Here is a 12,416-nt window from a genome sequence, read left to right as displayed (position 1 = left end):
AATTTTAGTCCCTGAGTAGCGTTGCAGAAGCCATCCTTGTTTTGAAGTGGGGTGGCCATTGAGGGACCTCAAGAATAGAGGATAATTACATGTGATTTTTTTTTTTTTTAGAGCTTATTTGGAATTTAAATTCCAGATAAGGGATTGTCATCATGCACCATCCGTCCATCTCCTATTTTGACTTCTCCAGCTAAAGCGCTGGCCGATCTGGCTGAAATTTGGCAGCAAATGTCCTCTCCTGACTGGTAACAGGTATTGCAAAACTCGTTCCAGTCACGTGACATTAAGGAGGTCAAAATGGCTGACTTAGTAAATTTCTTCAAAAATCTTCTTCTCCAGATTCACCAATCAGAATGCTACCAAATTTGGGTTACAACATTAGGCCACAAGTGAAATTGTGGCGGTCATGCCGACCACATGACCAGAAGTGTGTCAAAATGGCCGACTTAGTCAATTTTGGGGAAAATCACATAAATTCCTTAAAAAATCTTCTTCTCCAGAACCATCACTCAGAATGCTACCAAATTTGGGTTGCAACATTATAACACAGTCGTGATGTTAAATTGCGGAGGCCATGCTGATCAATTGACTGTAAGTGTTTCAAAATGGCAATCACACAAGTTCCTGACAAATTCCTCTTCTCCTGTTCCACCAGGCAGAAGGCCACCAAATTTGGGTTGCACCATTAGGCCAGGGTAGGAATGTTAAATTGCCAAAGTCATGCTGATCACATGACCGGAAGTTTGTCAAAATGGCCGACTTGGTCAATTTTTTGGAAAATCGCGTACATTCCTTTAAAAATCTTCTTCTCCAGAACCACCAGTCTGAACGCTACCAAATTTGGGATACAACATTAGAACATGGTGCTGATGTTAAATTGCTGAGGCCATGCTGATCACATGACCGGCAGTGTGTCAAAATGGCGGACTTAGTAAGTATTTGAGAAAATCGCACAAATCCCTTTAAAAACGTTCCTCTCCAGACACACCAGTCAGAATGCTACCAAATTTGGGTGACAACATTAGTCCAGGGCCCAGATAAGCTAGAGGTCCAGCGGTACTGTGTTTATTTTCTAAATGTAGTGCTAATTCATAATAACCACAGTTATAAAGACTACCAAAAAGTTAAATGTGTACTCACAATTCTCGGATGGACTAGTGTTTGCATTTCTGTCCTTTCCTGGCATCATTCAACAGTTGTTTGTTCTCAGGAAGTAAATGCACATGTCTTTGTATTCTTCTGCAAAATTAATGCAGATCTGAAGCTCTTCTTTCACACCGTCCACTTGCAATCTGTTCCTCTAGTTTCTCCAAGTAGTGGTCATCATTGAAAAAACCCGTTCTGAGTGAGCATTGCTGCATGGTATTGAGAATAAGTAGGAGCCAATTATCTTGATGTCCGAGAAGTGTATCTGGGTTTTGCTGAAAAATTTCAGACACCTCTCAGATAATTTCAGGAGAGCACATAACAGTTCCCATATTGCCGAATTTTTCGTACAGACTAACGTACAGACTAACATTTAGCAACGTCAAGCAACAGCCGTAATGTAAAGGTGTCATTAAGAAATGTGACAAATCGGATCTTTGCTGGCATTCTGAGGACCATTACAAACGTGAGATTAATTAAATGACAAAAAAATTAATCAATGAAGACAAACAATCAAAAGTTAAATTGTGTGTTGAAAGGTTGAGTGGCTCAAGAGAAAAGTAGAGGACACAAAGGCAGCTGGTTTCATATCAATAAAGGACAGAGCAGCAGGAAACCGGACAAATGGCCAACCTATTTGGAAGTGATGCCGTGGTTTGCAATGAGCATGATGCAAGTAGCATGTCGTATTCAAGGTTGGAAGAACCTTTTTTGTTTCATTTATCTCGCCTGAATGCACCTCCACCTCCTAACTGGTGCTTAGCAGGGCTGAGATAATATTAGTGTCGGAGACGACCCTTGTTGCTCACATATCGTGCAGCATTTACTCTTATGGGACTCGGTCTGTGCCTTGCTGCCTCACCAAGTTAGGGGTTCAATTTTTATTTAACGCAACTTATCTTAGTCACAAATAAATGAATTTGCGGAATGCCATCCGGATGAGCTTTAAAAGACCTGATTAGTGCTGCGGAAGCCATCTTAATTTGGAGGTGATGTGGTGGTTTACATCTCCACATTATGTCAGTGTCTTGTTGTATTCAGGATTGGAAGAAGCCTCGTGTTGGCTTAACAGTTAAGGTGGCTGACTTAAGATCTTAGGGTCTTGAATTTGAGCCCCTGTTGTGCTGTTGAAATAACACCAAGTGGGTTGACTCATCCTGTCATCCTTCTGATGTTGGTAAAATGAATACCATCTTACTGGAAACTGGTGCTCCATCAATGGCACAACTGTGCTTCCAGAAAAAGATGCAACAAGCAGCCACTACAACAACAGGGCTGGAAGAGTTGTTTACACACACACACACACACACACACACACACACACACACACACACACACACACACACACACACACACACACACACACACACACTCATCCTTAATTGCAATGTGGGAAACAGCACTTTTCACCTGCGATTTTCTGGATGGTATCACATCGACTGATGTTCTCCATCTCTCCTTAGTAGTTGAATGTGTAAAGAAGAGAGAGTTTGAGAATCTTTGAGGTCGCTTGCTTGACTTGGTCGGCCTCCGCACGCGATATTTTTAATACCGTAATTATTTCTCAAAAAGATATTATTGAACACGTCTTATTTCACCCTGCTCGGAGCACGATCATCAGCATGAGGTTGCTATGAATCATATTTACTGATGAATTCTCACAATGTTGTTTTGCATTATTGGGAAGTTAATTGCTGGAAAGCAATATTTTGTGTTTTAACACCTACAATAAATATTGGTTCACCAAAAAAATATTTTCACGAAAAAAATAAGTGACCACTATATTCGTTATTGTTGTGTGTCTGTCTGTCTGTCCCGAGCATAGCTCCGAGGGTTTTGATCCGATCCTGACAAAATTTTGGTGGGAGGTTTATATCATGATCTAGATGTGTTTTCCTGAAAATGGGTGTGGTGCGCCCATTATGGGCGGAGCCACGCCCAAAAATCATGTTTTTAGGGGGTAGCCGATTTCAATTTGCATCTTCTCCTCGGGGGTTTGTCGAATCTGACAGGGGTTTCGGTATTTGGTTAGCCCAATGGCACCTGCATAGCCCCACGGAGCTCGATTTTTTTTTTTCATTTTCGTCACAAGGTCACAAACTTAGAAAATTGCAAATTTTGACATTAAAAATTTTCTTCTCCGAGGGATTTGTCGAATCTGGAAGGGGTTTCGGTATTTAGTTAGCCCAATAGCACCTGCATAGCCCCACGGAGCTCGATTTTTCATTTTTATCCCAAGGTCAAGGTCACAAGGTCACAAACTTAGAAAATTGCGAATTTTGACATTAAAAATTTTCTTCTCCGAGGGATTTGTCGAATCTGGCAGGGGTTTCCGTATTTGGTTAGCCCAATAGCACCTGTAGACCGGGAGCCCGCAGGGGTCAGGTTAGCTGGAAAGCTAACAAATTTTCTCATGTATAGTAATACTCTATATTCATCCGTACTCACAGAAATGGACATCTGCCGTTGCGCCACTGGTGGGTGTGGTCTAGGGGGCCATTACAATGTACTCAAAAATTGAGCTAGATCAGCTCCATTACCTAACAAACTAAAACCCATCAAAATATAAGTAGCATGTTCTCATATATGATTAATGATCAACGACAGACATTTTTAGTGGTGGGGTACCCCCAGCAGACGCCAAAAACTGGTACCCCAAAATTACGCTAGATCAGCTTGTGAGCTAACAATTTGAAACCAGTCTCAAATTGTTCAGCACAGCCCACTGCATCAGAAATCACCACTGCCAGAGATTTTCAGTGGTGGGGCACGTGCGCCAGACACTCTAAAATGGTGCCACCCTGTAAGCTGACCTAGATCAGCTCATGAGTTAACAACTTGAAACCAGTCTCAAATTGTTCACAGCCCATTGCATCAGAAATCACCACTGCCAGACATTTTCAGTGGTTGGGCACGTGCGCCAGACGCCCAAAAATGGTGCCACCCTGTAAGCTGACCTAGATCAGCTCATGAGCTAACTTAAAAATCAGGTAGAGAAAGAAAATATCAAGTAGAAAAAGAAATTAAGCATATTAAATATTGCTTAATTTCTATGACAAATAAGTTGTGCTAAACAGTCAATCTTAGGAATACGAGAGCACACAGCATGTGAATACAGGGAGGTCCATCCATATGGGTAAGAGCTTTCTGAAACCTTATGATATTTGAGTATATGGTTTTAAGTGAGATAAATGAAACAATTCATGAGAAGATGAAAGAAAAGATGAACATTTCTATCAGTCATATCAATTATTCAGTGTCAATCAAGTTTTCATCATCTTGATCTGAATCAGAGTCCTCACTCCATGGTTCATCATCTGAATCACTTAGTTCATGAAGATCTTCATCAATTCCAGTTATAATCACTGTCACTGTCGATCTCTGTTCCTGCATCTGTGTTGTCTGTAGTGTCAGAGACTAGATGGAGCTGCAGGGCCCTCAAACCAAATAGGTTGCAGTCTGCCGTCCTTGTTTGTGAACCATCCATAATTTGTGGGGGACAAACCATCACCAGGAGATGCTGCAGTGGCATGGGTCCACAGCGTCGTGACATACTGAGCTCGGCGAATCTTCATTTCCAGGGATCGGCGAGTAGGCGGCAACAGTGCGCAGTCAACCCGTTTGATGTTTGCCAGTGGATTCTCCTGAAATGCAATAAAAGGTATGGTTAGTGTCATGAAAATTAATGAAATTTTATTCAAATACTACAGGAATTAATTTTCTATCCACTCTAATTTACCTGATCAAGTTTGCCAGTCATATCCAACAGTTTTTTGTATCGTGCTTCATCAACATCTTTGGTTTTGCTTTGTGCGTACATCTGGCAGACGAACTCTGAAGCAACATCAACATCAACACCTTCACCTATGTTTCCCATGCCGATGAACAGATCAACAAATTGGCCAGTCTCTTCTTTCTTCATGATTTCGAAGGGTTTCACTTTGCCTTTCCTGAAAAAAGAATTCATTGCATGAGAAAATCATTTCCACAAAGAGGAATCTAGGAACATCCTAATTCAACAGGAGCACAAGCGTTGTATGATTTCCAATTCCTATGGATTATGCTAGCAGATACCATGCCCTAAACCAATGCTGATGGGATTTCTTATTTCAAATCTGAAATCTTTTAACAAATCCAGTTTTCCCTCTCATACAGCAGACTTCATTTGAATCTTTGCTGAAGGCCCATTTTTTTGCTTACCTGTAGAAGGCTGACGTGAAGTCACATCCCGTAAAGGCATGGTATCCAGGGAGAGCCCTTGGGAGTCCTGGCTTGGTTGCTTCAAGGATGGCTGCGATATTCGATATATTGATGTGTCGCTGGTGGTTTCCCAAACCGCAATCTATGATGATAGTAACCATGGTCCTAACCTCTGGTCGCTGCCGTCCAATGACACCTAGCAGGATGACCAATACATCTGTGTCCGTTGCCCTCACGATGATGTTGCTGGCCATTATGTTAGTAACATGGAAGGCGATGAGGGTATCTGCCTCTTCATGGTCACCTTGGAGATGTGCTGGATTTGAGACAGATATCGTTGGTTGTAGTTCATCAGGAATATACTGGAAACACTCGCCACCATAGGAAACAACTACTGTTTTCCCCTTGTAGATACTCCAGTAATGGTCTTTCTTCCATTCTTGAAGGAGAAATTTCCCAAGTTCATTTTTCAACACTCCATTGTCAAGCAGCTTTTGCCCACTCTGACGGATTTTCTGGTCAGGTCCTGTGATGGTATACTGCAGGTCGACAGCTCCTCTCAGTTTTCTCTCGCTGTCCTTGATGGAGTTTTCAATATACTTGTCGAGGCAGACATGGACTTCAGTCGCCCTCCCTTTGCAAACGACAGATAGAATTGTACGGGCAATCGATGCATAAGACACACCCATGTTGGTTTGGGAGACAACTGAATGCAGAAGTAATCCACCATCATAGACCTGGGCATAGTCATCATGTGGTCGGGCTGATTCAATGATTGGCTCTGTCTGCATCGCCTCAAGCTTCCTCAACAAGGCCGCTTTGTCCGTTTTAACATGTGATCCATCGCAGTGTGCTAGTGACAGGGGATATGTGATGATTGGGAAGGTGAGGACATTATGAAGGTCAAAACCCGTCTTTTCTGCAATAATCACTATCATGCGTACAAACATATCCCGCAGACTTTCTGCATTCGTAATGGCTTTCTGCATTGCCGGTAGTTTGGTTTTCTTCTTCATATTTTCAGCTGCAAAGTTCTGCACCTTTGTGCGCTTCACTGGCTGGAGAAACCGGTCGCTATTACCCTCCCATTCTTCTCGGAACTTTTCCCTGGCCTCCCAGCCTCGCTTCAGCGTTGTCAGTAGATATTCCTCAGTAGCTTTAGATGCTGCATGTCCAGTTGTGACATTCACCAAGGAAGCTGGAGCTTCAACAATGAAAGGATTGCAGGATGCATCGATATTTTCACTTAGAGAAGCCATATGGTCATTGTCTTTCTTTATCCTGGAGGGTCGGCATTGAGAAGCTGCATGTTCCCCAAGTTCAATTCCTGCAAATGTTCTTAATTCTGTGACAGCCATAGCCCTCTGTGTCATGGTCAGTGACCAACGCCGCATAGCGCTTTCTGAATTACGGAAACAATACCTTTCATGCTCGATCCAGAGTCACGATTGACAGACTGTTCAAGGGAGAGATCAACAGCAGATCTACTGTAATTCTTTTTGGTTCGCATGATGGAAAATGCACCGTTTTCAAGCACCGCAAGCAATCTAGGGTCAGAACCTTGTAATTTCTGAAAGAAAAGTGTTCCTCATCTGGCATAGTTCGGGCGATGTAAACCAAAGAAAACATCCAGTACTGATGGAAAGACATTAATGTATCCACTGACGTCATTAGTCTTAACACACCTCTGCAACTCTCTGTGTAGACGGTTGATGAGGAAGATGTAAATTCCCCAGAACTGTGCTGTTGGTCCATGGTCACCATCAAGAATCTTGTGGAAGAATACTTCATACTTCTGAAGATGTTGCAAGATGATTGGGTCTTCAATGTGTGCAGCTTCCATCAGGTTTGGATCAGAAGGGACTCTGTTCATCACTGCATGAAATTCCTCACGTTCCTCTAATGACAAGTTCAGAACAAAGCACTCATACATCTTCTTCTCCAAAACATTTGCTAAGAGTTCATGAATTCGGGTACATCTGTTGTAAAATTTGCCTTTTATGAACCCAACCATCGACCCTTCAGCAAGTACTTCGGCTTCAGTCAGAATATTCTCTATGCCGCTTTCATTTATCAGGTTTCCAACCGCTGCATAGAAAGATAATTCAACATGGAAATTGCCAAGCATTATCAACAACTTGTTAAACAATGGCCTTTCAATTTCTTGTATAGAATATGCTTTCAAAGCTACAGCAAGGTCATAGGTTACGATGGCATACTCCTGTCCTGTTTCCTCTGCAACTCTCAATGTACGGATCATCGTCTCCCTCACAACATCATTGTTCGTTGGTGATCTCAATATCGGATCCATGTAGCAAATGCGTTGTAGAAGCAATGTGTCATTCATATATTTACTGATGAATCCAGAGTGTAGTGGAGTGTCCCCATTATGTAACCTCCAAAACCAACATAGGTCTCTGGGTTTCAGCTGAATTTTTATATTCTCGGCTGTTGATGTTGTGGCGCAAACAAATTTGGCTGTCTTCAGAGGTTTTCTAAATGGCAGGATTTCACGCTCAGCCCCCACAAATTTCCGTCTGTTTCTTCCCTCTCGGAAGTCGGTCATATTAGCATTTGGACCCATTGCATCTGGCAGGACATTCTGGTAGGTGTGGCCAACAGTTGTATGCAGCGTTGCTTTGCCATCTAACGGCTCTACATTGGCATCATTATTATCCCAGACAGAGGCAGTGGCTAGATGTGGATCCAACTGAATGCCATCTGGTGCACTGCGGTCACTTGATTCCACAGAATACGCAAATTCAGTCTCCAAACCTTTGGTTTCACTGTAACTGATGCTGTGCCCAGCCCTGTTCAAAATTTGCAATGACAGCTTGGATCCTGTCAGTGAAGCAAAGCCAAGGCCAATGACTGTGTGCTTCCATGGTTTGACAGTCCCGCGTGTAACATTGAAAATTGCATCTGATGCCATTGAAGTCGCCTTGCGGTCGAGGCTATCCATATGCGCTCCACGGAAGCTTGGTGTTTGGCTACCAAGAAGACTCCTGAAGAACAGGTCTAACTGTTTGGCAATGTCTGGGGAATGTTCCTTTAGATTCTGTACTGTAGCTGGGTTTGGTGTCCTAGTTTTTGGAAGTGTCATGATCTGGGATCGAAGATGCAGAGCTGCCCATCACAACTTGTCATTCTGTTCATGTTCTTTTGATTCATTATGGAGTCGAGCCATTGCATCATCTTCCCGGACTAATGAACTGAAAACGAAATTACCTTTCCATTGGTCTGCAAGCTTCACTCTCATGCGATCTCCAGAATAATCTTTGATCTTCCTTTGCAAATTCTGGGCCAAGTAAGATTCAACTTCTTCCTGATCTCCTCTGATGCTTGTATACTCTGCTTTATAGATGTCAAGTAAGGCAGAGACCAACACTGACCGTTGGTTTTCAAATACCTCACTCTGAGTGTACACACACAAAGAGGCAAAGGCACTCTTATGGCAAGCTTGTGGTGTAGGCTTCGGATCCAAGCACTCTATTTGAACATTTTTTTCAAGGCTGTCGGTTTCCAAAAGGAATTTTGAGCGGAAATTTCTGTGATACCATGCATCTGCAGCGATCAGATCAACACCAGTCCGAACAAAACCTTTGAGACGCTCGTTTTTGGAGAACTTCACGCGATTGCAAATTGTTTCACAACCACTCATTCTCTACATTGTTCTAATATATTGCCTTGGTTTTAATATATTGCCTAAGAACTTGTTCTAATATATTGCCTTGGCTCTTCTTTGCCCTTTTATCTTTTTTTGGCCCATCCCACAGAATAAGCATTTTTCTTTCAGATCATCATCTTTTGGGAGGACACTGCAGGTTCTGGTTTGAATTTTAGGTTTTTTTTGCAGGGGGTGCATCATCAGATGTTTGAGCGTTTTCTTGGGTGCTTCACGGCAGTGTAGTTTTTATGACAAGAAGGGTGATAACGATGAGTTGATTCCTGATTGCTTTGTGATATCATTTTAGTGATGTCGGAGTACTTATCTGATTTCTGAGTTTTGCGTGAGGTAGCAGCATTCCTTACTGTGCTCCATGTATGTTCGTTGAATGCCTTGAGCCTGCTGTCTTCGTCTGTAGACTTTTGGCAGATGTAGCAATACAGGGTACTGGAAAAATCGATTTCCTGAAATGAGAAAGACACCTTAATTAGCTAGAGAAGATATCTGAATTGTGTTGCACTAACACATTGTCAACTCCCCTAGCTCGAAGTCGAATGATAGTATGGTACTTTCATTGATCTCGACTTGTCATTTGCCTCTTTCTATTCCAAAGGTTTCAAACGCTATGCTATGACCTTTACGGTACTGATTGTAGGAAGTACTGGTGATGGAACACAGAATGAGTGAAATAAACCTGTTTAGTTTTCTAGCGAAGTGTCTATGTGAAAATAGTTTATTAGGGCTAAAATAAACACCATTTTGGTAGCATTACACTGTTGTACTAAAATTAACAAGATGGATAATGAATACCTTTTTGGTGCCACTAGATTCCTGGGCCTGTGCTACCAAATACTGACATCAGTTTCTTGGTGATGGTGTATTCTTCCATTCAATTAAGAAAATAAAGTAGAAAACTAACCATAGATGGGGATTGTGCTTCTTGAAGTTGAGGTTCCTCCTCTGACACTGTCACTCCAAATGTTGAACTTGTATTTTCTGTATCCATTGTGTAGGCAGTAATCAAACAAGCTGAAAACAATACACTTATACAGTTTCTTTCATACGTATTTGTCAGGGATCAAAATCATAAAATGCCGCCACTTTTCTACAAGGTGAATCTGCCACTACTTTAACAGTAACAGTGGAACAAAAATGAACAAATCAATCTAATACAGCAGTCATTTATTAGTTCTAGAGCTGGTTTTTATCAATCATCCTCTTCTCAATGCCTACAATGATTTTAAGATAACACTCCAATTACATATATTGCTTTGCCCATGACCATGGCCAGTCGACTGCTATCCCGTCATGAAGAGGTTTTAAAGGCATCTGGAAGGAGTATCCCACCATTGAAAATGTCTGACAGTACTGGTTTCTGATATTGTGGGCATTGCTGAACGATTTGGGGGTGATTTTATTTAGTTAGCTCATGAGCTGATCTAGGTCAGCTTACAGGGTGTGGCCATTTCGGGGCATCTGGCGCATGTGCCCCACCACTGAAAATGTCTGGCAGTGGTGATTTCTGATGCAGTCGGCTGTTGTGAACAATTTGAGACTGGTTTCAAATTGTTAGCTCACAAGCTGATCTAGTGTAATTTTGGGGTACCAGTTTTTGGCATCTGGCGGGGGTACCCCACCACTAAAAATGTCTGTCGTTGATCATTAATAATATATGAGAACTCCTTCTTCTTCTTCTTAGATATTGATGGGTTTTAGTTTGTTAGGTAATGGAGCTGATCTAGCTCAATTTTTGAGTACATTGTAATGGCCCCCTAGACCACACCCACCAGTGGCGCAACGGCAGATGTCCATTTCTGTGAGTAGGGATGAATATAGAGTATTACTATACATGAGAAAATTTGTTAGCTTTCCAGCTACCCTGACCCCTGCGGGCTCCCGGTCTACTGCATAGCCCCACGGAGCTCGATTTTTTTTCATTTTCATCCCAAGGTCAAGGTCACAAGGTCACAAACTTAGAAAATTGCGAATTTTGACATTAAAAATTTTCTTCTCTGAGGGATTTGTCAAATCTGGAAGGGGTTTTGGTATTTAGTTAGCCCAATAGCACCTGCATAGCTCCACGGAGCTCGATTTTTCATTTTTGTCCCAAGGTCAAGGTCACAAGGTCACGAACTTAGAAAATTTTGGATTTTGACAAAATCATACGACCGCCCAAATTTTGAGAGCTAGGATGACAATATTTTTTATGCATAATCTTGAGGTCATTCCCCACCTAAAGTCTTGAAACCATTTTGCTCTATCTCGAACACCTTGCCCGTGGCGTCCCCTTCAAGTTTGTTTTTACGCTGATTTCATCAAAGTATGGATAATCCGAGGAGTGTGAAATGCCATGTAGCCTCTATGACGTTATATTGTTCCTGGAATGTTCCAGAGGAAGTTTTGCACCAAAGGTCATAATCCTTGACCTTTGACCTTTAAAGTTCACAAAGGTCAAATTTTCAAAGTTGTGGGAATCGAACCGGGTTTTCGACCTTCTTCGACGAACTAACTCCATTAAGCTATAGCACATACCCTGTTTCCTTATTTTAATGTCCACAACATTGTTTTGTGACCTTTAAAGGTAATGCAAAGGTCAAATTTTTAAACTTGTTGAACGAAACCGGGTTTTCGACATTTTACAGCTAATAACCTGTCACTCGTACCACATCATGTTGATCATTTTTATAACTTCGTCAAACATTATCGCATTGTGTCACCCTGACTTCTGAAACGATCTACATCATCAAATACCGCTCGTGAACCATCGTCGTCTTCAGACTTGTCAACTACAATATCGTGCAGCCAATTTGTGCAAGTTGCTGTTCATTGATGGATGTGTGAAAGACGAGGTCAGGTAATTTATCCAAAGACCATTCATTGTTGGCTGAAAAAGCCATGTTCGTGTTGCCCGAGGAAGCCTTGCAACAGAAACTGTGGTCGCTGACTTGCTGCTGTTTGTCCTGGCTTATTGGCAGGAAGTCACCTCTGGTTTTAAATGTCCTGTGTGCAAAAGTAATTGCTGTTATTGCCAAAGACATACCCTAATTGCCCATTGTGGGACATGAAAAGAACAAATAATTTATTTGGGCAATGTGCTTTGACACACCCTGATGAATGTAACATCTCATATTTATCTACTGTACAGGCTGTCACATTCAAAGTCTTTCAGTCCTTCTGTAGTACTGACTGCACACACATATCGGCACCACAATTAAATACTCTGGAATTGAAACAAAGTTATAATGATTCTGTGTTCATATATTTAAGAATTTAATTTCTACTTCGTTTTTGCTCGTCAGAGTAAAATAGACATTGTAACAATTAAGTTTCTGCCCCTTCCTTCCTTCCTTCCTTTCAATTCTTTCTGTACTTGCTTTTTGTGGATTTGATTAATCCCATTCAC

At 41.8% G+C, this 12,416-nt stretch overlaps 1 protein-coding gene across 1 annotated transcript; it reads right to left on the bottom strand.

The window, feature by feature from the left end:
- Positions 1 to 3,711: 3,711 nt before the first annotated feature.
- On the bottom strand, positions 3,712 to 7,802 carry LOC147017096 (uncharacterized). The gene is made up of 3 exons (XM_085846466.1): positions 5,347 to 7,802; positions 4,886 to 5,096; positions 3,712 to 4,790 (listed from the first exon to the last, which is right to left on the bottom strand). The coding sequence occupies exons 1-3, from the start codon at positions 6,738 to 6,740 to the stop codon at positions 4,557 to 4,559; spliced, it is 1,839 nt and encodes a 612-aa protein (XP_085702592.1). The 5' UTR covers positions 6,741 to 7,802; the 3' UTR covers positions 3,712 to 4,556.
- Between the last annotated feature and the right edge of the window lie 4,614 nt (positions 7,803 to 12,416).

This window comes from Eptatretus burgeri, chromosome 11 (genome assembly GCF_056783735.1).
Source record: "Eptatretus burgeri isolate ZD-2024b chromosome 11, Ebu_testis_v1, whole genome shotgun sequence".
In the NCBI taxonomy this organism is placed as follows: Eukaryota; Metazoa; Chordata; class Myxini; order Myxiniformes; family Myxinidae; genus Eptatretus; species Eptatretus burgeri.
The sequence above is the reverse complement of the archived record's forward strand: the minus strand, read 5'-3'. Positions and strand labels throughout refer to the sequence as shown.

Bases quoted from the DNA above. Each gene is read 5' to 3' on its own strand.
- LOC147017096 (XM_085846466.1), bottom strand. From the start codon at position 6,740: ATGCGGCGTTGGTCACTGACCATGACACAGAGGGCTATGGCTGTCACA. The intron at 5,097-5,346 runs GTAAGCAAAAAA...TTCTTTTTTCAG, and splicing joins TTCACGTCAGCCTTCTACAG to GAAAGGCAAAGTGAAACCCT. The intron at 4,791-4,885 runs GTAAATTAGAGT...ATTGCATTTCAG, and splicing joins TGACTGGCAAACTTGATCAG to GAGAATCCACTGGCAAACAT.